Source organism: Saccopteryx bilineata, chromosome 5 (genome assembly GCF_036850765.1).
Source record: "Saccopteryx bilineata isolate mSacBil1 chromosome 5, mSacBil1_pri_phased_curated, whole genome shotgun sequence".
Classification (NCBI taxonomy): Eukaryota; Metazoa; Chordata; class Mammalia; order Chiroptera; family Emballonuridae; genus Saccopteryx; species Saccopteryx bilineata.
Genome location: NC_089494.1, coordinates 227,328,562 through 227,354,180, shown reverse-complemented (window position 1 = coordinate 227,354,180; position 25,619 = coordinate 227,328,562). Strand labels below are relative to the sequence as shown.

The 25,619-nt window shown below is 39.8% G+C and overlaps 1 protein-coding gene across 4 annotated transcripts in view; it reads left to right on the top strand.

The window, feature by feature from the left end:
- The window catches only part of KIT (KIT proto-oncogene, receptor tyrosine kinase), an 80,212-nt gene that overhangs the window by 36,956 nt on the left and 17,637 nt on the right, over window positions 1-25,619 (top strand). For all 4 annotated transcript variants that reach the window (XM_066280211.1, XM_066280209.1, XM_066280208.1 and 1 more), the window contains exons 3-7: window positions 320-601; window positions 2,043-2,179; window positions 6,403-6,574; window positions 8,499-8,688; window positions 10,706-10,821. In XM_066280211.1, the coding sequence (XP_066136308.1) occupies window positions 320-601; window positions 2,043-2,179; window positions 6,403-6,574; window positions 8,499-8,688; window positions 10,706-10,821 (897 nt within the window). The remainder of the gene's footprint in view (window positions 1-319; window positions 602-2,042; window positions 2,180-6,402; window positions 6,575-8,498; window positions 8,689-10,705; window positions 10,822-25,619) is intronic.

Here is a 25,619-nt window from a genome sequence, read left to right as displayed (position 1 = left end):
TTTGAGACTTCAGTTTCTTCCTCTCTAGAATGGGAAGAACAGTAGTTCTTATCATACCAGGGGTATTTGAGAATTAAATAAAGTATATAAAGTATGCAATGGTCCAAGCTTAGTGCCCGACACATGGGAACAGTTTAATAAACATTAACGCTTACTTGTTAGTATTACTTGGGAAAATTGCACTTTTCCTGCAAAGAAAAGAGTCATCAGCCATTTGATTCACTGGGAATTGCTGTCATGAAAGGTAGCATTTTCTTTTAAAAGTGTCTTCAGTGTCTGTGGCCAGCCATTCAAACCGCTAATTTTTGATTTGCTACAGATCCTGCAAAACTTTTCCTTGTGGTCCTTCCCTTGTACGGGAAAGAAGGCAATGATACACTGGTCCGCTGTCCTCTGACTGACCCGGAAGTGGCCAATTACTCCCTGACGGGGTGCGAGGGGAAACCCCTTCCCAAGGACCTGACGACCGTCGCCGACCCCAAGGCCGGCATCACCATCAGGAACGTGAAGCGCGAGTACCACAAGCTCTGCCTGCACTGCTCTGCGGACAAGGACGGCGCGTCGGTGCTGTCCAAGAAGTTCACCCTGAAAGTGCGGGCAGGTATGTGCCTTGAGGACTTTCCTCTGGGACTTGGAGCATCTGTTGGCCCCCAGAAGACTTCTCTCTTCTTAGTGGTCCATCTTAGCATAGCCAGTCAAGCAGCTGGCTCTTCAGTGTCCTCATCTTCAAAATAATGTCAGCTGCTTGTGAATTCTGTATCTCCTGGTCCATACCCCATACGACCAATGCATGACTACCTTCCGCTGCATGTGTCTACCGTAGATTGAAATTTAGACTGGGCTGGGGACAGCCATTAAACCTATTGACGTTAGGACAGAGTTTCACAAATGCATGAAGCGTTCCTTCCAAGAGAAATCCATTGGGAAGCTCTAGTTACACTGTTTGAAAAGATTAGCATACAAATTATTCACTCCTTGATTTGTTATTGATATATATGAGTTTACTTTCCCTTCAGCTCTTCAGTTATTTAATTTTAATGCATTCTCAGACTATTCATAATCCAAGGAGGAAGGTACCAACTGACTGTGGACTTTACCACTGTTGTGGCATTCTGTTAAATATTTTGGTAGCAGGAATATGTCTAGATTTTGCATCTCACAAAACATCTTATTCAACACCGGTTGGAAAAGGCTTTTGAAGAAATATGTGCACTGGAATTAAGGAAATTTTGATGATTTAAGACACAGGGTTTTTAGAAATAAGCAAGATAACATTTTTATAACACATGGGAAAGAAGCCTGTTTGGCTAAAAGAATATACAGGGGATCCTTGGGTTATGGTAGTCTCAACACAGGACATTTCAAGTGTACAACGCTCATTCCCAGAAAAGCTTAAAGAAATGGAGACATGAGTGTTTCGGCTTGTGCTGTTAGCATCATACTCCTGGACTACCCGGGTGAACTAGTTGGTTTGCACGCAGCGGAAGACTACACAGTAATGCAGTGTATGAGTGAGGGAGTTGGCGTCCCCCAGTGCGCTTACCTACACCGTTTTGGACTGTTAAAAGCGCAGGTGTTTCCTTTGTGTTAGGCTAGGGTGTGTTTTGACCTACACCAAAATTTGGGTTACATCAGTCATAGGAATGGAACTGTGTGGTAACCGAAGGACCCCCCCTGTAATTAGTTGTAGGTCAGGTCTTTATAAAACCATCAAGGTTGTGTGAGAGGAAGATTAAAGCTGCTTCACTATGTCAGGGCTTCTGCCTCTTTCCAAATAACATTGTCCTGGAGCATTATAATCTCAGAGTAGACATTCCTGTATTTTTCACTCAATATTAATGAATTTACTTGAAGGATGCATGATTTAATTGCTGATATCTTGAGATATGCAAGTAATACATACCAGTTAGTACCACACTTTATATTTTACTTGAAAGATGCCCAAATCAGCTGTGTGTGCATTTGAGGAAAAATGGTAAATTAAGAGGGCAATGCTCTGATAGCACAGATTATTTGAGGCCTGTGTTTCTTTTTTATTCTAGCCATTAGAGCTGTACCGGTTGTGTCTGTGTCCAAAGCAAGCTACCTTCTTAGGGAAGGGGAAGAGTTTACAGCAATATGCTTGATAAATGATGTGTCCAGTTCCGTGGACTCAATGTGGATAAAGGAAAACAGCCAGGTGAGCGGGTTGTTCCCTTCATTTTTCTCAATATGCCCTTCTCTTTATGTGGACGATTTTCACATTTAAAAAAAAAGTCTATTAATTGTCCTGGGGGATGGCTCAGCTGGTGTGTCTGTCTGAGGTGGAGATGCATATTTCCCCTTTCATAACGCCGTATGTGGATGTGTGCACTCATTATTGGTAACAAGCCAATGCCATTTTGTAAATTTGTTTTAGAAAATCTAAGAAAGAACTTCAGAATTATGTTATTACTTCATGCTGTTTCTTTGAATGACGTTAATAGGGAAATAAAAAACAACAACTAATGATTAACTGTATAAATACCTTGATTTTTAAAGCTATTATTGATACTATTCTGGCTAGATTATTTAAAATATTGGGAAGAGTTGCCAATTTTTTTTCTTCCCTATTTAGAAAGAATAAAAAGCGATTAACCAGGAAGCTATTTCCGCCCCCACAGAGTGGATTCTCCATTTGAGAGATGGGGGTTTTTTTTTTTTTTTTTTTTTTTTTTTTGTATGGATGTGATTTCCTCCTTTGAGGCTGGTTACCTGAGATCAAGTTGCTAATTTTTTAGTTTTCTATTTGTTTTAGTTGAGATTAATAAGACGGTTATCTTTGATCTGAAACATTTGTACATGTTTAAGTTCTCATTCATTTAACAAATGTATATTGAACGTCTGGATGTCAGATTACTATATTAGGCATATCTTAAAATTAAATTTTAGCCAGTTGTATTTGAGGGTTTTTTTCTCTCTAAATACTCATATTAATAGCAGGGTCTTTAAAATATTTTGTTTACAGTTTTCATTCACTGAGTTTTCACTAGTTTTTGCTTGAGTAATCTTGACCGTCTAGTTAATGAGCTGTCACAGTGGTTTTCTTTAGTACACATGTATGCATTAGATTGGGAAAGAGAAGTGCTATATTTTTCTCTTCCAATTTCTCTTCTTCCTCTTCATGCCCTATATTCAACAATGGCAATTTCATGCCTTTTAAAAGAATTCTTTGCTTAAACAAGTAACCATGGTGATTAGCATAATACAAAGCATGATGATGGTATTCATGTAGACCTGTGATGGATGATACCTTACTAAATGAAGCCTGCCATTGACTAGGAGAATAGATTGTCCTGTGGACTTGTCCTTTCAAACCAATGGCTCAGAGAAATGGGTGTTAGTTTCTATACTGTATAATTTAATAAAAAACGGTAGCATATGTATGGATTTTTGACTAACCTAACACAACACAGTCCTGTATTAATTGGCTTTCTATAATTCTTGATTTCAGATGAGAGAACAGTTTAGTCTGTGTGTGTATTTGAGCTTCAGTGTAACTTAAAAATTAGCCTTTTTGAGATGAGAAATTAAATTGCCCCAGGCAGTTTTGTTCTAAACTATTTTTCCCAGGAGCCCTGCATGCCATTCCCAATTAATCCACCGGCACTGGTAGATAAGCTGTCAGTGTTGGGAGCTCTTTGGGGAAATCCCAGTGTGCCCCTCCAAGGGTTAAGGAAAACCAGATCACGTGCAAGCAATATGTAATGTGCGACTTGCAGATGGGGCTCATGGCTCGGTGCCAAGGTTCATCTACAAATCTTTTATTGATATCCTTTGACTTAATTTGGAATACTTAGCACTGTTAGCACTCTCAAATTATCTTAAAAATCCATAGTACTGTATTTGATTCTGACTGTTGAGAGTAAGTTTAACTCAGTGAAATTTAGGTTAAACTTTTAGCTTTTACAATTGTTTTGTTTTCAAATGTTAGCGACTCTGGAGTTTGTTCAACACTTGTGAATCTTTTTTTTAATCATTTTTTAAAAAATGTATTGTTTTTCTTTTTTTTAATTAATTTTAATGGGGTGACATTGATAAATCAGGATACATATGTTCAGAGAGAACATCTCCAGGTTATTTTGACACTTGATTATGCTGCATTCCCATAACAACTTGTGAATCTTGCTTAGCTTTTGTAAATCTTATAAACCCTTGTGTTTTGACCTGCTTTTGATTATAATCTTTGACAGTATCCTAAATTATGGTCTTTGGGTTTAGGTGTTGATATTGCATCATTTATGACCATTCTATTTCTTCTGGTACCGACATGATCAGTGTCTCTGTTTAGCTCCCCATTGTAGACTCTTGGGCTCTTTCAAGAACTATAAAGGAGGATACCCGAAATCTAGAATGTGGTATGTTATCTGCCCTTTGTCATCTGCCTTCACAGAGGAGAAGTCTGTGACATAATGAACTGGGAAAGGCTAGAGAGGATGTCACTTCACCTCGCAACTGCATCTTCTTAACACTTGATCTTATGCAGTGAAATGGCAGATGTCTGCCGATTAATTATGAGAAGACTCTCTTAGAAGGGAGTATTTTAAAATCTACATAGCGTATCTAACTGCAGAGGCCTTTATAGACCTTTGTTCCCTCATTCTCGTTTAGAAACAAAAGACTAGAGGTCCCCTTGACTTGTCCAGAATCTCACAATTAGTTAACAAAAAGAAGGCTTCTCATTTTATTTCAAAGCTTTCAACTTTGGCAGTCAGCTTTTATGCGTGCTTATTTTAATGTATAGGTTTCCAAAACTCTAATAACGTAAGAAAGAAAAATAGATATAATCCCACATTGTATATAGTAGTAGTGCTGGGCAATGGATATACCGCGCGAGTCCCCTGAGCAATTTTATGTCTCCTAGCAGGTACAATACAAAGAGTAAAAAAAAGTAAAATTGATTTTAATAATATATTTTATTTCACTCAATATATTGAAAATATTACTTTATCATGTAATTAACATAAAATTATTAATGGGATAGTTTACATTATATTTTCATATTAAGTCTTCAATATTTGGAACATACTCTAGGTTTTAGACACCACTCAGTTTGAACTCTTTGTTGTTTCCATTGCACAGGAGTCTCATGTGGCTAGTCCTTACAGATGCTATATTGCCCGCATTGTTTTCCTAGTCTTCTTCTTTCTGTCCCCGTGCAGCATATGTATTATCACATGGTTGCAGTTTTAAGTTACACTCAATTTATGTTTTTTTAAGTAATATAAACCTTTTCCTGTTTTCACCTATTCATAATTTTTGTTATCTGGTATATACATTTAGTTCATCTGAGTTTTCACTGCAGTAAACATCTTAGAGCTTTTGTTTTTTTGTTGAGTTATTTCCTTGAGATAAATTTGCTGGGGGGATCAGGGGTATGAACATGCTGCCAAGTTGCTTTCCAGAGGGTTGCTCTGATTTACGGGACTGTCAGAAGAGTCTAATGCTAATAGGTTCACCACCGCCTGGCCAGCAAATCACCCTTGATCTCATTCCATGTCAGTATCAGCTCTTGTTTACTTTCATTTTTTAGTTTTTTTTTTTCATTGTAATAGAAATGTGTCATATTTCAGAAAATTTGAAAAAGACGGAAAGTTACGTGCTATTCCTTTTAATCTTTTTAGAGAATGGCTATGGTTTTTATTATACTTTTTTCTTTTGACTTTTCCATATAAGAAATCTCTCTATGTCTTGTCTTCAGACAAATAGTAGAGTAGGATGGTGATATTACAAGGGTAAATTCACAACCTTTTCTCTGCAGCTCATGCTTAAATAATTTGGGGCTTGGTTTTATGTGTGTTATATACCTTGGAATTCCCTTTAAGAGTTGCCAAAATTCTGCTTGGTAAAAACTATAGGGTGAATTTCCAAGTTAGTTGTAGACATTAAGACTCTCTTTTTATTCATGAAAATAATATACATGTTAATAAAATGGATCGTGATTATTATTAGCAATGTTTCTTTCGATCACTGGACTGTAGAATAGACCGAAATATATAACAGGAAATAATCGATGTAAGTATGCTGACTCATTGTAAAACATCAGTGTTCCGCAATATTTCTTATCTAGTAACTTAAAATTTGGCACTGTTAAAAATATTTAGCACTGCAGAGGATTTGGAATTATGTATGCTCTGCTTATTAAGAAATGAATTTTCATGTTTTCCCCAATCATTAATAATGACTATCTTTCAATATAATTCTGTAATATGAAGAGTTCCAATGACAGTCTTGTCGTGATGCTTTATTATTCTTACCTAAGTAGTGTATAATGAATGCTAATATGGAGAAGCTAATTGTTGCTATTTTTAATTTATCTAGGAAAGATCCTGAATATAAATTTTATGGTAATCTTTGATTTTTTTTTTCTCCTTCTGAAACCAGCATACTAGAGCACAGGTAAAGAGTAATAGCTGGCATCAGGGTGACTTCAATTTTGTACGGCAGGAAAGACTGACTATCAGCTCAGCGAGAGTTAATGATTCTGGAGTGTTCATGTGTTATGCCAATAATACTTTTGGATCAGCAAATGTCACAACAACCTTGGAAGTAGTAGGTAAATATCTCTATGGGAATGTATAAATGGCAGTAGTGAAAGTAGAAATTACTAGTTTCCTTTTTATGCAAATGAAACATTAAACAGATTCTTAGACATTTTTATTAGCATCGATGAATGAATGAATGAATGAATGAATGAATGAATGAATAAATGAATGAATGAAAATGATCATTTGTAGCTTCTTCTAGCTAGACACAAAAGCAAATTCTACCTGTTTAATAGAGAACCTTTTATTCTCTGTGTTACTCACCCTCCCCTCCCTACCACCAAACAAATGAAGCATAAGTTGAGCTTTTTCAAAAATTCTAGTCCTTGCTAAATGACTTAAGTTTGGAAATGGATTTAGAATTTCTCAATTGATGATTGCAAATGCTTAGAGCTTAAAGTATTTTTCTGAGTCTTTTGGTGGGGTTCCTTAGCCTTTTGGTTTATTGTTTTACCACTCATGGCTTGAGCTCATTTGTAGTGGTGGGGGTGTGTGTGAACTGGGCTTCTCCTTCCTACCCTAGCCCACCCATCCTTAGAGGCTATAGCATGAACTTTCAGGAAGGTGGGTCACAGGGACATGGGTCACTGGTTCTACAGAACATCAATTGGAACATGGTGACCTGTGCCCCTAACCCCACCATGTCTGGTATACACATTGGTTTAGCTTCTCTTCCCTACTCTAGAAATCTCACTAAATATGTATTTTCCAAGCATCTACTTAAAGAGAACAGAGTGTAATGAAACATTTGATGTTTTTGATTTATGGAAAATAATAATGATTTTAAAATTACTTCATTTACACATTTTTTTGGTCTTTTGTGTATTGTTTGATTTTAATCTGTTTTCTTATTTTTTTAATGCAACCCTACTCTTAGTGCTTGATTTAGATGAAGTACTTGTTGGGTGGAGAAATTCTTAATCACGGGCAATAATAAAATGATGCCATATTTGTTTTCATTTCTGTCCTTTCCCCACATATTTCTTCAGTAATTTATGTAGCAATGTTAGAGGTCTGGGATCTGTCCCACAATAATCTCATATAATTTTGGTATTTCTGCCCATGTTGTAATTGAAAGGATCTTGCCGGACTGAACATGAAAAAGACACTTTAGTTGCAATTACGGAGTCAGCACAGAGAAAGAGTGCTACTCTGTCCCTAAACGTGATTGGGAACCATTTATTAATTTGAATAGAAGGCTATGCTTTTAAAATATTAAACTCAGTAAGTGCTAATTTGCTAAGTTGATTAGGGAGTATGTTGATATATCAGCTTCAGCTCCAGAAAGCAATTAGTAAGGATGTTTTGAGCATATTGTTGTATGTAATCAGATTTTTTAAAATCCATTCATCAATTTCCAAGAATATAACTGTATAACTGGAAAGACTTGTGGCTAAGAAACCTGAATCTGGTTTCATATTGTTTCAGGAGTGGGTTGGGACGGGGCAAGAACAGGAAGAGATAGAAGGAAGAGGGATTTCTCTAGGGGCTCGGAGTAGAGTAGGATTCGGGTACAGCATGGAGTAGCAGAGAGAACAGGGCTTTGGGGTGGCCTGGCCTGGTTTTGAGTTGGGGCTCTGCCACTTCCCTTCAGATGTACCCCACTTTACCTCTTTCTGCACTTCCTCTCCTGAGAAACAGCCCCTGAGTCCCAAGGCTGTGGGAAGGAGAAAAGGCAGTCAGACCTTAAGTCAGAAAGTTGCTGAAGAGATAGTGATGGATGAATAAACATTTCAAGTGTTTCAAGAATCGCTTTATGACAGTGATTTTACAAGAGCAAAATAAATGTCAAATGGCTAGTTTAAATCCTTTTACTTGTTATCGCCAGTTCATACTGAATGTCAGTTATCTTCGTAATCCAAAGATGAAGTTGTATTTTTTTGTTGGGTCGGTGCGGATAATGGCTTCTTTCTGTTTTATTCTGTTCACGATTAGATAAAGGATTCATTAACATCCTCCCTGTGGCGAATACTACGGTATTTGTAAATGATGGCGAAAACGTCGATCTGGTTGTTGAATACGAGGCGTACCCGAAACCTGAACAGCAGCAGTGGATCTATATGAACAAAACCTTCACTGACAAATGGGAAAATTATCCCAAGTCTGAGAATGAAAGTAATATCAGGTGAGAAAAGAGACTGGCTCTGGGGATTACACGCGCCCCCTCTTCTCCCACCGCGCTTACCACCCTATTTCTGTGACCGTGATAGGATGAGAGGACCCCTGGCAAAGGAAGTGGGGACTGCTTCCTGCGGTCTTCATCCCAATATTTCATTTGCTGTGTGCTTAGAGTGCACAGAAAAAAATCTGTGCCTCAGTTTTGCCATTTGTAAAATAGAGGATAGTTCTTTTCTCGAGTTCTGAGGATACTTCAAAGCAGTGACTTTCATGTACTGAGGGCACATTAGATAACTCGCTTCGGAGAAAGAGGAAAGTTGGTGCCTTTAATCATTTTTTTTTTTTAAACTCTAAGAAACTAAGAATCATTGAGTAGCTTTGGGCCAGGCAATGAACCTGAATTCTTTTACATCAGACCTCTCATTTGAGCCTCAAAATATTTTTAACAAATATAGAAGCAGTAGTAACACCTTTCATATATTAACTCAGTAAGTTTAGTCCTCACACACCCTACAAGTAGGGCACTCTTATTTCCCTCATTTCTGTAGAAGAGGAAACTGAGTTAAGTGATTGGACCCAGATCAAAGGGTCAATAAGAGATAAGTCAGGAGCTATTGGCTGTTGTCAGAAGGTGGGTGAGAGGTGAGGGCAGGTAGGTGAGAGGTGAGGCCGCCCTGGACCAAGGCCTATGGGTTGGAGGGAAGAGGATGGGTTTGGGAAGCTTCCAGGCCACCTCCTTAACATAGTGATTGAGAGGGTAGGAGAGAGGGAGGAGCTGAAGGTGCCCCCTAGGACTTTGGCTTCACCAGCCAGGTCAGATGGTGAGAGGCGATCCCATTCAAGGAGAAGAGGGCGGGTAAGGACTTGGGGCTTGTTGAATTTGAGGTTGACCACGGCAGTCAGCGATGTCCAGGTAGGAAGTATCCTAGATCTGCTTCCCTAGGAGCAGAGCCTAAGGCAGGGTTCTCAGGGAAGGGCTTCATTAAGGGAGAGAGAGAGCTGCCAGGGAGTGGGGCAGCAGGGTGGGGAGGGGGAAGGAGAGGATGTGGGCGAGGTGGAGGCGAGACAGTCTGACCCCAGCGTGCTCTGGAGCTGGGCGTTCGTCCCTCCCCATAGTCAGTCACTCATTGGCTGACCTGAAATACGGTCAACTTCCAAGTGCTTCTAAGTACCCAAAGGACAGTCCTCGGAGAAGGTTGCAGGTGTGGGTCTTAGCTGCACCCAGGCAGGGGGGACAGGCAGAAAAACAGCTCTGTAAAGGAGGCATGGGCCACAGAAGCCTCAACTGAAGGCAAGGGTTCGAAAATGAGCAAACAGCAAGCAGTTCAGTGCGAGAGTGGATTGCCCAGAGAGCATGTGCAGCGTGAGTAGAATCTGAACACACCACTGTGTATGTCCAGGCGGTTGTGTAGCTCTTGTGGGTCCAGGGCGCCCCTTCCACACTGGAGCCCATGTCAGTAACTCCCCCAACAGTCATACGTATTCAGTCTGCACAGCCATATGTGGCAGCCCTGCACTAAAACGGAAGCTTGAATAGAAAGTACTGTAAAGGACCCTCAGAAGAAGTAGTGGAGTAGGAGGGACACCAAGAGACTGCGGTGTTGTAAGAAGGAAGGTGAGGGCAACAGCGCTGACCTTGCCGCGAGGGCCCTGAGTGTCTGCGTGGAGACAGCCTGCCAGGCCGGGGCTTTTCCAGGTCAGTGCTGTTAGAGCAAAGCAGGGCAGGCCCGTGCAGGATGCTGGTGAGAATGTGGCCATGAGGACGGCTCCGGAGGTCAGAGAGGGTGCAGTCTCTGCGACGTAGCTGTTCTGTGGAGACGGCCTTTTCCCCTCTACTCTCACACAGTAGGCATGTGTCCCAAATTAAATATTTGTGTGCATTTGTTAACGTGGATCTTGTTAATACTGAATTAGGTGAGCCGTGTTTTCCCTAAACAGACGTGTATTTCCAGATAGAAACGGAGAAAGACATGTACTCAAGATAGGCAGTCCCCAGGTGACTGATCACTGTCCTTTCTTTGTAGATACGTAAGTGAACTTCACCTAACCAGATTGAAAGGGACTGAAGGAGGCACATACACGTTTCTAGTGTCCAATTCTGATGTCGATTCTTCTGTGACATTTAATGTTTACGTGAACAGTGAGTAAAACCAATGGCCCTTTATCTTTTCACCTTTTTGTTATTTCAAGTTGTGGCTCAAGTTTGTAACAGCTGCAGACCTGAGCTCATTGTGTACTCTATAAATAATGTTTCATGATAATTTTGACCTTAACAAAGACCCTGTGGTTTGGTGGTTGGGGGAATGTATTCAAAACCCAATTCCTTGTCCTACATTTCACTGACCACGGGACCCTGTAGATGTCGCTCAAATTCTGGGTGCTAACTTTGAAGAAAACAGAGGAGCCGTAGAAATAAAAAATAACAGTTCTTTGAGGAAAAATATATTACTGTTGATTGACGAATTGGGGAAGTAGAGGTTGAATAGGAGCTGGGCTGACGTGATTTCTTTGTTGTGGTGCTTTCTATTTGGGGATTGTGGCGTTTTTTATGTTGAGCTTGTTCTCCAGCTGAGATGATGCAGGATTGATCCAGCTCAGTGGGTCCCCACTGAGTACCACGTGGGTCCTCTGAGGGAGAGAGAGGAGTAGGTGGGTTAGAGTGGGTGCCTGATGTGGGCATGGGAACTGGAACTGAATCTTGCCATGCTGTGGCCTGCACCCCCAGCAGGGGGAAAGTCTCTGCTTAGAGGTTGAGGCAAAGGTTGGGGTTTTTCCCCAAGTGCAGGGCTTCCTCCTGGCTCCCTCTGGGGCTTATCTACATTTCCAAGTGCCTGCCACACCATCCCAGGGGACCAGCGATGGGAGGCCTCTGAAGACGTGGCATCCTAAGGGACTGGCCCCCAAAACAAGCCTTCCGGGTTTGCGGGGTGATGAGACAACCTGGAACATTCCCTAGAGAACAATGTAGTAACTGCGGAGCACTAAGTGTTGGGCTGTCGGATGGGAGCCAGTTCCGTGCCCTCAGGGAGCTGTATGAGGTCATTATCTCATTGATTCTGGAACTCAAGGGTGTGGGGGCTGGGTAGCATGGTCCGTGTACAAATGAAGACAACAGACACCTGGTAAGTAATCCTTGGGATATTTCTGATGGCTGATCTGGAGTCTGGGCTATACCCATACTTCTAAAACTGTGTTTTCTGAACAAAATATGTGTTTAGATAAAGACAATCACATCTGTGTACTTAAATACTTTTCTTAATTACAGGCCTTCTTGGAATCCCTAATATGCTGAAGTGTATTAGAAATTTGCAGGCAGGCCCGAGGGCTGGGGCGTGTACCCCAAACTCATTTTATCCCAGAGCTTTCCTTTTCCAAGGAAATCGTGTTAATTAACACCTCAGTTCCTTGGAACAGTTTTGATTATTAGCCCACATTTCAAATCTCTAAATTAATTCAGATGTTAATCAGAGCACCTCAGTGTAGTGCCCACATGGGCACAATTACCTGCTTCTGAAAAATCGTAATATTCAAATAATTGAAGAGCCGATCACAGGAAAATCAGTGTCCTTGCAATCCTAATATGCATACTATCCACAGAAAAGTTTATTTTGGGTGCTTTAGTGAAATGCTTCTCAACTAGCCATGATAAAGGGCCTCTTTTTTTTTTTTTAAATTCCCAATTCATTCTGGATCAATACTTCTTATAAAATAGAATAAGGATCAGTTACTAGACTAGAAAAGTGAAGTAAAAAAGAATAGAGATATACAAAATACAACATTTTTTTATTAATAAATTCAACAGATAAAAAAAATGACTGTCAAATCGCTCCTTAGAAATGCTTAGTCTCAGCCTGTACTGCTGTAGACTAATAATAGATCAGTGCACTTACCTACTGTAGACTGGGAACAGCAGATCTCGGACGTGGCCTACTCCACAGACCTCACTTTGAGAAGCTCAGTACTTGGGAATTTTATAAAATTAAGTGCCATTTAGATCTCTCCCTGGCTTCAAGGCCCAGGAGGCCTTAAGCTGTGCTTCTTTTCCCTTTTCATATTTCTATTTGCCCAATGGGCGGTCTGCCAGTTGGTTGCGAGTCATGGACCTTAGAAAGCCGCCTACAGAGGCACCGTGACTTTTCTCTGGTTGATGAAATTGTACCATTTACTTACCTGGCTAATTTGCCATCCAGCAGGATCAGTATTCATCATTTCTGCTGGTGAACTCGCCTGTTGAAACTCGATAAGAAATGGCAACAACCTTTCCAAATGACTCTTTCTTGGAATTCCCGTTCTTGCAGGAGGCCTTCTGTGTCTTCTGGGGCCTGGACTGCAGACACGCCCCCAGCTTTTACTGAGCTTCTGATTCATGGCACTCGGTGAACAATTGAGGGTAATGGTTCTCTACCCTCCTAGGTTAAGCTCTTCAGGAAGTCTAGGTTGATGTCAGTTTATTACAAACACTAAGCTGACTAAAGGCATTTAGTTCACTTCCTTGCCAAACACATCAGATTTCTTGATCTCCAAATGCTATGATAGAGGTAGCATTTTTATGTGAAACTTAAAACATTTGCCCCTTGTGAAATATATTCCAGTTGTACTTCACAGTTATAGTTAGCTAAAAATCACCTAGTTATATATACTATTATGGGGCATGAGTTTATTTCTTTTTTAGCAAGAGAGAGAAAGAGGGGTGGAGAGGGATAGACAGGGACAGACAGACAGGAAGGGGGAGAGATGAGAAGCATCAATTGTTCGTTGTGGCACCTAAGTTGTTCATTGATTGCTTTCTCATATGTGCCTTGACCAGGGGGCTCCAGCTGAGCCAGTGACCTCTTGCTGAAGCCAGTGACCTTGGGCTCAAGCCAGCGACCTTGGGCTTCAAGCCAATGACCTTTGGGTTTAAACCAGCAACCATATGGTCATGTCTATGATCTCACGCTCAAGCTGGTGAGCCCCCACTCAAACTGAATGAGCCCGTGCTCAAGCCAGCAACCTTAGGTTTTGAACCTGGGTCCACAGCATCCCAGCCTGATGCACTATCCACTACGCCACTGCCTGGTCAGGCAAGCTTTTTATTTTTTATTTTTAATGTTAAAATTTAAACACAAAAGCTAAAATTGGAGCCATGGTGTCCATTTCGACACATTTTAGCGTCTGTGGATCTACTCTATGGTTTATTCTGTTCGGAAGCTTAGCCCCAAGAATGAAAGAAATTATACTCTATAAAAATTAGAGTTAATAAAAATCAGAATAATAAATGTATAGTATTAGTGCAGAAATTCAGTCTACTTTTATCAGTGATATTGATGCATAATTGCTTAATGAATTCAGCTTTGAGAAACGCTACTGAAAATCTTTGATTTTGAATGGTTAAATGCTTGATGGTTGAAAAATCCATTTGTTTTGAAACTCACATGTACATTTGAGTATATTGAGAGAGACTGAATTTTTGGTTAATACTTTCATGAAACTTAAAAAAAATCATATTGTCAGCTTGAGTTAAGGGACAAATATGTAACATGTAAGGCTTGAAATATTAATATTGTCACTCCCCTCTCTGACCAAGTTGTAATTTACGTGGGGTTGAGCTGGCTCCGTGACATTAAAGATGGTTTATAATGGTAAAGAATTATAACAAATTTGTCATTTTTTAAGTAGAACTTCCAGTGGAAACTTACAGTTCTCATTAAAAAACAAAACAAATCTATGATTCCTTGCGTTGAACTCACATTACTATAATTACTCTTGCATTGCTATTGAAGATACATACAGCAATCAATTTCTTAGTTCTAAAAAAGGTTGATATCCTTTGATGAAAATGGCCATTTGTTTTTCTTACAGATTAAAATTGGGAGAAAAATAGAGTTCTAAAAACTTTAGAAACTATCCCCAACTCACCACCAAGATTCTGTAGATAGCTTGTGATACTTATTTAGAAATCTATGGTTTCTTTGGTTAAATTAAATGTTATACAATAAGGTTTATTACCAGATCCAGGTACAAATAAAAAGCCAAATGTGTATTTTAACCCTAATTTATCCACTTGGTTTTTTCCCCCTCTCCACCCAAAATTTCTTGGATGAGTTTTGTACTATAGTTCAAATATCCCATGAAATAATTTATGCAATTGTGGAAAGAAGTTATAATTGATATGATAAAACAATTGTTTTTAAACCTCTGGAATAATTTAAGAAAATCTAGTAGGCTTTTTTTTTTCAGCCCCATTGATGTATAATTGACAAAATTTTAAAGTATATAGCATAATGATTTGATCTGTGTATACTGCGTTGTGGAAAGATCCCCCCATCAAGCTGAGGAACGCAGCCAGCCCCTCACATATTGACCCACTTAGTCTCATTTTGCTGTGTTGTGTTTTGGTGAATACATTTAAGTTCTGCTGTTTTAGCAAACCTCAATTATGCATCACAGTGTTATCATCTATAGGCACCAATTATGCATTAGATGCTCAGGCCTCAGGCATCTATCTGGGAAGTGAGCTTTCGTATCCCTTTTGCCAACCTCTCCCTATTGCCCCCACCCCCATTCCATGGCAACTACTTTTCTGCTCTGTTTCTATGAGTTCAACATTTTTTTCTTTTTTAAGATCCCACATATAAGAGCTACCATGCAGTATGTATTTTTCTCCATCTGGCTTATTTCAATTAGCATAACATCCTCCAGTTTCATTCATGTTGTCACAAAAGACAGGATTTTCTCCTCTTAAGGCTGAAAAATATTCCATTGTGTATATATACATTTTATTGATCCATTTATTCATTGATGGACACCGGTTGTTTTCATACCCTGGCTATTGTGAATAATGCTGCCTTGAACACAGGAATGGAGATATTTCTTTAGATAATGGTTTTGTTTCTTTGGGATATATACCCACATGAGGCATTGTGGGATCATATGGCAGTGCTATTTTTAATTTCTTAAGGAGTGTCCATACTGTTTTCCATAGTGGCTGTACCAATTTACATTCCTATCATTAGTGTACAAGTGTTCCCTTTTCTCCACATCCTTGCCAGCATTTGTTATTTATCTCTTGTCTTTTAGATAGTAGACATTTTAACAGGTATGGGGTGAGCGCTCAGTGAGGTTTTGATCTGGTAGCATTTCTGGAAATGTATTACGAATTTAACATTTTTGGCAAATGATATTGAGGCTATATTTAGAGTATAAATAGATCTCTCTCCAGTCGTAAAGTTCTGTCCTTTAATGAGGAACCCTCCAGTAGAATGAGATGGCTGTCTAACGCAGGCGGTGGGACAGGCAGGACAAGTAAGGTATAGAGAACTTAAGGGCACTCCTCCCATTGTTGGGCTCACATAGAACACAGGAAATGTTAAACTAGACTGAATATCCAAATGACTGCTGAACTGCATCAAATTAACTCTCAAAAGTCACTGATTTCACTCTTGTTTATGGCAGAGTGTTAACAGGGGGTTGAAACAGTTTAAGGAAATGCTAAATAACATATTATTTCTAAATCACTGCATTATATAATTAACATCCTGGCTGGTGTGAGCGATTATTTATAGATCATCCAGTATACCCAAATCAAAGTAATAAATCACCCAGAATGAGGCCTCTTGATGAGAAAGCTTCCCTTTGACCGCATTTGCAAAACCTGGGCTGCCTTGTTTGTATTTTTGGTCAGAGTTAATTTCAGTTATGGGTGGCTAAACTCCCCTCCTTGTAGGGAGCAGCCACTGTAAGTGTAACACCCTGCAAATAAAGCACACGTCCAGCCCGCCATCTGGCAAAGGTGAGGGCAGACCTGTCAAACTGGCCGTGTAGATGGATGGCTTTGGACTGCCTGCCAGCCAGCCATCTGGGTCACGCACCTGGCTGGAGGTCTCAGGGACCTTTTGTTACTGATCCTTCCAGGTCAGGAACCCAAACCAAGGTCCTTCTGCCCAGAGCTAATGACAGCAATAGAACAGGACTGAGTTCAGTAAAGCAGAGCAGAAACTTATTTTTTGATCAAGGAATGAAAAAGGGTAAGCTCATGCTCTATTGGCACCTTCTCTTTGACTGGAAAGGAATCTTCTGTGGATTCCTTTATGTGCTGTGGCATGGAGTGATTAAATTCTTTTAGGCATGTGTAATTATTCTTCCGTAGCACTCATCCCTTTTGCACACGGTTCTGTTTGCACACTCTGCCCTGTCGCCATCTTGGTCTGTGCACTCAGCACCTTGGTCTTGGTGCTCAGCACCTTGGTTTTTGCATTTGGCCCTTTACATTTTGTGGTCAGAAATCTTTTTCAGTTTTTGTAAGCATGGATAGCTTGTGACATAGTTTAGGTATTGAGAAGTGTTAGGGTCTTTTAGATAATAGACTGGTGACACTTTTCCCAGCATAAAATAATGGTGGGCGTGCCTTTAAGGACTGCTTGCTTATGGGGCTATGGGACTGTGCCTTTCCAGATTCTCATTAAATGGGAGCGAAGTTACTAGACGTTTGCCTTTTTGACAGGTGGAAATGTTTCCTACCTCTTAACCTCTTAGCCCTTTATATTTACTTATTTATTTATATTTTTAATTGAATTTATCAGGATGACACTAGTTAACAATTATACATGTTTTGGGTACCCAATATTACAGCATATCTCTGTGCACTGTATTGTGTGTCCACTCCTCCAAGCCATGTAAAAGAACTATACTCAGAAATTGTAAGACACTGAAGAAAGAAATTGAAGATCAAACAAGTAGAAGTGTATACAGTGTTCATGGATAGGAAGAATTAACATCATTAAAATGTCCATATTACCCAAAGCAATCTATCAGTGTAATTCCTATCAAGATACCAATGATGTATTTCACAGAACTAGAACAAATATTCCAAAAATATATATGGAACCGCAGGAGACCCTGAATAGCCACAGCAATCTTGGGAAAGAAAAACAAAGAGTAATCATGCTGCCTGTTATCTAACTATACTACAAGGCCATAGTAACAAAAACAGCATGGTATTGACATAAAAACAGACATATAAATCAATGGAACAGAATAGAGAACCCAGAAATCAACCTTCGCTTATATAGTCAATTAATATTTGACGAACAAGGCAAGAGCATAGCATGGGGTAAGGACATTCTGTTTAAATGGTGTTGGGAATGTTGGACAGATATGTGCAAAAAAGAAAAAAATGAAACTAGACCACCTTCTTATATCATACACAAGAATAAACTCAAAATGGACTAAAGACTTAAATATTAGACATGAAACCTATCAAAAGCCTAGAAGGAAAATCTTAGACATTTCTTGTAGCAATATTTTTTGAAGGTTTTTTTCCCCTTTTTTGTGTGTGACAGAGACAGAGAGAGAGAGAGAGACAGAGACAGAGAGAGGAACAGATAGGGACAGACAGGAAGGGAGAGAGATGAGAAGCATCAATTCTTCATTGAGGCACCTTAGCTGTTCATTGATTGCTCTCTCATATGTCCCTTGACTGGGGGGCTACATCAGAGCAAGTGACCCCTTGCTCAAGCCAGTGTCCTTGGGCTTCAAGCCAGCGACCTTTGGACTCAAGCCAGTGACCATGGGGTCATGTCTATGATCCCACGTTCAAGCCAGAGACCCCAAGCTGGTGAGCTCGTGCTTAAGCAGGATGAGCCCGGATTGTAGCAATATATTTGATACATCTCCTCAGGCAAATAAAATGAGAGAAAAGATAAACAAATGGAACAACATCAAATTAAAAAGTTTATCTCTTTTCATTTTTTAAAGGTTATAGGACCTTCCAAACATTGAGATGTCCAAACCATACTTGTATTAGAAGCTAAAAGTTTTAAGACTTACTGCTAATAAATTTATCTACTGAGTTTTGCTTGAGAGGCTTTGATGCTTTGGTGTCCCCCACCCCCACTAGGTGGATTCTATTAGATCAACTCCTATATTATTGGAATTCTTTTTTTATTTTTTTATTTTACAGTGACAGAGAGAGAGTCAGAGAGGACTAGATAGGGACAGACAGGAACAGAGAGAGATGAGAAGCATCAATTATCAGTTTTTCGCTGCAACACCTTAGTTGTTCATTGATTGCTTTCTCTTATGTGCTTTGACCATGGGGCTGCAGCAGACCAAGTAACGCCCTTGCTCGAGCCAGCGACCTTGGGCCCAAGCTGATTAGCTTTGCTCAAACTAGGTGAGCCCGCACTCAAGCTGGCGACCTCAGGGTCTCGAACCTGGGTCCTCCACATCCCAGTTGTATGCTCTATCCACTGCGCCACCTCCCCGTCAGGCTGGAATTGTTAAACGTTAAAAATAAAGTGAATGCTAAGTAGAACTCCTCTTTGATTTATTTACTTGACTTTGAGAATTTGCTATAAGGCTACCATAGTAAATGGAATGTAGCTTGGTTTGTGCAAACATTTGTGTACTTGTGTTTTTAAATTAAGGCAATTTTATGATGTATTATAAAATTGTTATGTGAAGGATAGAGAACTAGAAAATAAGAAAAAATAATCAAGTCAGTTTAAAAATATCCCTATTTACTATATATTTTTCTAGACCATTGGAAAATTTTTTTTTTTACAAATTGAGGTTTTATTTCATTGTAACCTTGTGTTTTGGTGCTGATCAAGAAATGTTTTGAGCTGCTTTCTCTGTGATGATATACTCATCATCATATCGGTATCTCATTGCATGGGTAGTTTATGATTTCTTTAACCCATGTCTGATGCAATTTTGAGACATTGTGCAATGTGAGGTGGGACTCTGAAATGATGTGACTGAGTTTGAAAAAGAAACCCATCTGATGATTAAAGTTTATAATGATCTTGTTGAATCTCAAATGAGCGACCTTGCCTGAGTGCCTGGAGGTCGATAAGGTTATCACGTCATGACCTCTCCTCCTGCTGTGTCTTCATCCTTTGTCGTGGTGGAAGGTGCACTATGCTGGCTCTCTGGACAGCTCTAAATTAAAGACTCATTTTCAGATCTTTGTAGTGTGGTAGTTCATCTGGGTAAAAATAGCTGCTTGGCTTTCTACATTAATATTTTTGCGTGTTCATTGGCGATAACTGTCAGTGTCTGAACTGTGTTTTTATTTTCTCTTCCTGAACTTGAAATGAGTTTTTTTCCTTAAATTGTTTGGGAATTACGAGTGTTGTTTTTGATATGACACTTTAATATCTTCTTCTTTTGAAGAGGATCTCTGTGGATGCAAGGATTACCGTCGACATTTAAGTTGGGAGGGAAGGGGATATCATGGCAAAAAGCAGAATTTTATTCTCCTCTGTTCTTAAAAAACGTAGAAAATGTGTCTCTGAACTAAAGAGTCTCATCCCCCCTCTGTCTCGGACCCCTCAAGTGTTAGGGTCATTATTTTTCTTTTTATGAGTCCTAGGAAAATTGATCTAGTAGGGTGTGTTGCTAATTTGGGGGTGGGGTCTATGTAAATTCTGCTTTTTGCCATGATATCCCCTTCTCTCCCAACTTAAATGTCAATAGTAATTCTTGCATCCACAGAGATCCTCTTCATAAGAAGGAGATATTAAACTGTCATATCAAAAATGACACTCGTAATTCCCAAGCAATTTAAGGAAAAAAACCACCTCATTTCAAGTTCAGGAAGAGAAAATAAAAACAGAGTTCAGACCCTGTTAGAAAACAAGGTACCCTGTATGAATTATTAGATCCTTTGTTGTTATGATCTGGCCTTTTTTCTATATACATATATGGTGGAAAAGCAGGAGAAATGGGTGTAGGTATGTAAACATGTAAATTTATGCTAGAATTGACTTTGAACTTGAAACGTACTTTTCTGAAAAACGTAAGTAGTCCCTTTTGGAACTTCTTTATAGAATTTTTTTTTTCCCATTTGAGCCACATGTGTTTTTATATCAAATTAGCCTCCTTCATTTACAAATGTATACAGGGTCACCTATTATTTAGTGGAAATTTAAGTAAATCTAAGAATAGGTACATAATTTTTCCATGGCGACTGTGTCAATAACCCTTCTCCTCTACTTCTGAAATGTGTGACGAGATGAAGACGCTGTTTTTAGAGTTGCACTGTGCTGCGTGTACACATGCCCTCTCCCCGGGTCCGCGACGCACGGCTGCGGGGCTCCTGCACAGCCATTCTGGCTGAGGAAGGCCCTCTCCAGGCACTTTCATTCCTTTTCTTGTTTGCTGTAACTTGATCTTGAAATTGGGAAGCCTTTCTAATGGCTGTTTAGAACCAGAATTATCAAATTTAGGCCAGATTCAGCTTGTAGCCTGTTTTTGAATGTCCCATAAGCTAAGGATTTTTTTTTTGAATGGTTCTAAAATAACCAGAAGAATTCTATTAGACATGAAAATAAAATTAAAATTTCAGTGTCCCTAAGTAACATTTTATTGGAACATAGACAACATAGACGTACATATATGTTCACGTGTGATGTACATATATGTTCACGTGTGTACAGCTGCATTTGTGGTACAATGGCAGAATTATTTGGAAGAGAGACCCTATGGCCCACAGAGCCTAAAATATTTACTTTCTCACCCTTTACATGAAAAGTTTGTTTAACACTACTCTAAAACATCGCTTCCTTAGGAGTGAATGATTTTTTTAAATGATTGACACTGTTCAAGATAGCTAGATATACAGACCTTAGTTGAAGTTTTGTTTTGTTTGTTAAACTTCTGTTAAAGTGTCCATATGCCCATTTCTAGCTATCTTTAAGAATGTATAAAACAAATATATTTTCAAACTGTCTGTTATAATACTCATTTTATAGGTGAAAGTTAAACTGAGTTGTTTCCATGCTCTTGTTTTAGCTGATTGTAGTTTCTCTGTTATAATGGTGTTACATCAGGGATGTAGGTTTGACTCGGACCCAAACCAGGAGAGTGACAAATTGCTACAAAACATGGCTGTAGAAAGAATACCAGCAGACCTACACAGAAAGACAAATTCATCCCAGAAACAACCAAAGTGTCCATTGATGGATGAATGGATAACGAGATTGTGGTGTATACATACAGTGGAATATTATTCAGCCATTTGCGGCAATGTGGATGGACATTATTCTAAGTGAAATAAGTCAGAGAAAGACAAATATCATATGATCTCACCTACATGTGGAATTAAAAAAAAATGAACTCAGGTGCAGAGAACAGACTGGTGATTGCCAGGGGGAGGAGGAGTAATGAGGGTGGGCATGGATGAAGGGGATGTTAGGAGGTACAAACTTCCAGTTATAATAAAATATGTGTAAGTCGTGGGATGTCGTGTACATTATGGTGACTCTAGTTCATACTGTATTGCATATCCGAAAGTTGCTAACAAAGCAGATCTTAGAAGTCCTCATCACATGAAAAAAAAATTTTCCCATAACTGTATGTTAACTAGATTTAGTGTGGTGGTAATTTTGCATCATATACAGATACCAGATTGTTATGTTGTATACCTGAAACTAATATAATGTTATAAGTCAGTTATGCCTGGACAAAAGAAATTCATAACATCTTTATGATTCCTTTTTGTTTAATCTTCTATTATTTGGAGAGTTAGTGTGTGGCGTAAGTCAGCGAATGGTTAGAATTTTTAGTGGTGTGAGCAATAAATTCTCAGTAGAAATTATAAGCACTCTGAAATCTGCCTACAAGCTACTCAGTGTTTTTGGAGACACTAGAATGACTCAGGTCCCCCGTGCTTTGAAAGGAGAAGGGGGGCTATTTTTAGCTCCACAGGAAACACATAACTTATACACCTCTTAGGCTTATCTAAACCTCCAACGTGGGAAGAATTAGGGAAAGTTCCTTTGGTATCCTGCTGATTTGTAGAATATGTAAGAAACCATAGCTCAGATTTAACCTGGAGAATTGCAGAGGGTTATGTATCTTTAAAAGTGAAATGTAGTATATTTAATACCTTACACAGTGCTTTGAGACACTTTCAAAATGCAGATGAGGCCAGATTTTTATTTTTAGGAATCAGATTTATACCTAGCTTATGCTTTATGCATTAAACATTTTCACAGTGCAACTTGTCATGTACAGCCCAGACTGTAATCATGGAACTTAGCCTTTTCAGAATGAGTTCTCTCATCACCAATGTATTGGAGACAGGGCTAGGATTAGGATGAGGCCAGACGGATACTTAAGAGTACAAAATTTAAGGAGAGGTGCTTTCTCGAGGTGTCAACCCTGTACTTGCAGGATCCCAAGAGGGTGAGTACCTTCTTTAACTCCACATCCTAAGTGCTTTTCTTGCCCCACCCTAGTCCCAGCCAGATCAAGGGTTCCTTGTAGGTACTACTTTCAAAAAGCACATTGCTAGGTCAGAGCCTCAATGTACTGAATCTATGTGGGTAGGGCCCAGGAATCTGCATTTTAACTTCTTAAGGCTTTTAATGCCCACTGAAGTTTGAGGACCTTTGAGCTTGGTTGATCGGAGGCCCAAGAGGACAAAAGCTGCTCTGTTAGCTTCAGGTTAGGACTGGGATAACAGCTGAAGAATCTGCCTCATGAGCCAATACACGGGAGCAAGTAGGCCAGCCCTGGCGGTTTGTAACTACCGCCAGGTGTCACGCTGGAAGGCTTGGACCAGGGAGCACTCTTAACCAAAGCTAAATGTGATTATGTAATTTTGAGCCGTTCCAAATTTTTTAATTAAAAAATGTTTTATAGGTTCATTATTAGCTACATGTTTATTGTAAACAAAATTTTTTTACAATTTTTTTTAAAACAAAAGAATAAAATAGAAACTGTTCAGAACCCTATTCCCCGGAGATACCAGTTGTTGACATAAGGTATCCTTTCAGCGCCTTTTTCCCCCGTTGAGTCAATTCCACTAAAAGTCATCATGTGGCCTGATGAACGATGAGTGACAGGAGGAATGTTGGCCAGAGGAAATCTCTGTTTGGAACTTATTCCCATTTGAGCCATCTAGTTACCTTTGCTGTCTGTGTGGTGTGGATCCTCCCCTCTCAACATTAATCTCAGCAGTAAAAAAATTCTCACGTCCAAGTATATGTGGGGGTTTCTTACCTTTGCAAAAATAGTGGAAATAGTGCCCCTACGCAAGAAAGTTGCCACTAGGCTGTTCTTACAGGTCCTTTCGTGCGACTCTAATCAAATTCCTTTGGAATCTGACAGACTTGTTCCTTTGGGGGGAAACTGACTCATTCAACAGCGCTTGCTGTGTGTCCACCACGGGTCAGACTCTGCTGGGGGTCAAGGTACAACCAGTACGATGCAGTTCCTGCCCTGAGAGCATGCAGTCTGGGGGGAGGAGGCAGGCCCAGGATATTGTCTGAGTGTCAGGTGATCTGAGGGGCTGCGGGAATGGGATGGAGGGGGCGACCTCCTTGTCTTTGGGGAGTTGGGAATGGCTTAGAAAAGGATGTAGCGCTAGAATTGAGTCCAGAGAGACCGACCGTATGGCGCCTTCGGTCCCTAGCAAATAACACTCTCCTAAAGTTCCACTTTGTGTGTTGTGTCCTACTTTCCAGTCCGACCACACAGTTGCCCACGATAATTAAATGAAGCTTGCCAGATGGATGCTTTCGCAAGACCATGGCTCATTTTCTTGCTCTATTTGTGAAAGCTGGCATTGGGTCCAAACTCTCAAGGATGCCCCTACCTTGAGATTGCTTTGGAGTGTCACTCTCTTGTGGGTATTCGCCAAATGGCCAGCCCATCAGCAGGGCCAGGTTGAGTGACAGGTGGGTGTGCCATGCATGTGGACACTCTGATCCCTGCCAAGCTCTTTTTGCCTGCAAGGAGTTGAGGTGCTGAGAGGTTGTTCTACAAGGATGTCGTTTATCAGCGTTACCTTCCTTTCGAGGAAATAAACTTCCTAAGCTTCTGATCTGTCAGTCTTTCCTTCTCACCACATACAGTGTTCCTGTTGTTGTAGTGTAATTGATGTCAGATTCCCAGTTGATCAGATTAAAGCACATACACAGTTTGGACATTATCTTAAAACAATTTTTAGATCATGGAAGAGAATATTTATTTAGAGTGGCAAATAGAGTGGACTTAATTGGGAGCAAACTCCATTTAACCAAGGAGGGAGGGCACTCTGAACAGAAAAGAATAATTAAATTACTAATAAGTATTTCATTTCTGCAAATTGCTTAGATTGTCATTCGTTTCTGTGAATCATTTCTGTGTTTCATGTCATTTAAGTGTCACAACATCCCTGTGAAATGGGTACTCTTGTTAGTCCTGTTTTACCCATAAGGAGACTTGATGGAGTGCCCAGAACTCGTGAGTGTCAGAGCCGGTGTGCAGGTCTGTGCACACACGTGGCCTCCTGAGTTCTGCACTCAGGCCGGGCGCTCAGTGCTGTGCCGGGGACCGGGGCAGCACATCACCGACCCCTGCCGTCAGATGTTTACAGTTCAGCTTAGTTCTCAAAGGGTTAAACTCTTTCAAACATATTACTAGTAGAATAACTGAACATAAGTTTCTTCCCTTCCACTTTAGAAATAATCTGAAGAATTTGCAGTGCTTGATTGAATATCCGTTGATTATTATAGTTACCCAGAAATGTCAAATTAGAGCATTCCTGCTGATATCATTTACTTTTTTTGATGATTGTACTCAGGTTTATATATATGTATGTGCTGGTTTCCTCCCGTAACTTTCTGTCTGTAGTTTGCATTTGAAATAAAAATTTGGAGTTAAAAGCCCATATCATATTTTGCTCTTATGTTTTGGGTTTTCTGTGAATAAGGTGATTTAGCTATTTCTCTGTCCACCTCTTCACATCCCACTCCCAAAAAGGGGGATTTTTGAGAGAGGAGGTGGCTTCTCTTTTCCTGTATTCATCCATTCCAGTCCCCACAAAAACTTAAAATCCTGATGTCAGAAATTCTTTTAACAGAATTTCCACCTTTAAAATAATGAGGAATGCTAGTGTCTTTATTAGAAGCCATCTTTCAGACTCCCACTCCCTGTGGCCCTGTGCCCTCTGCTGCAGCCATCCCC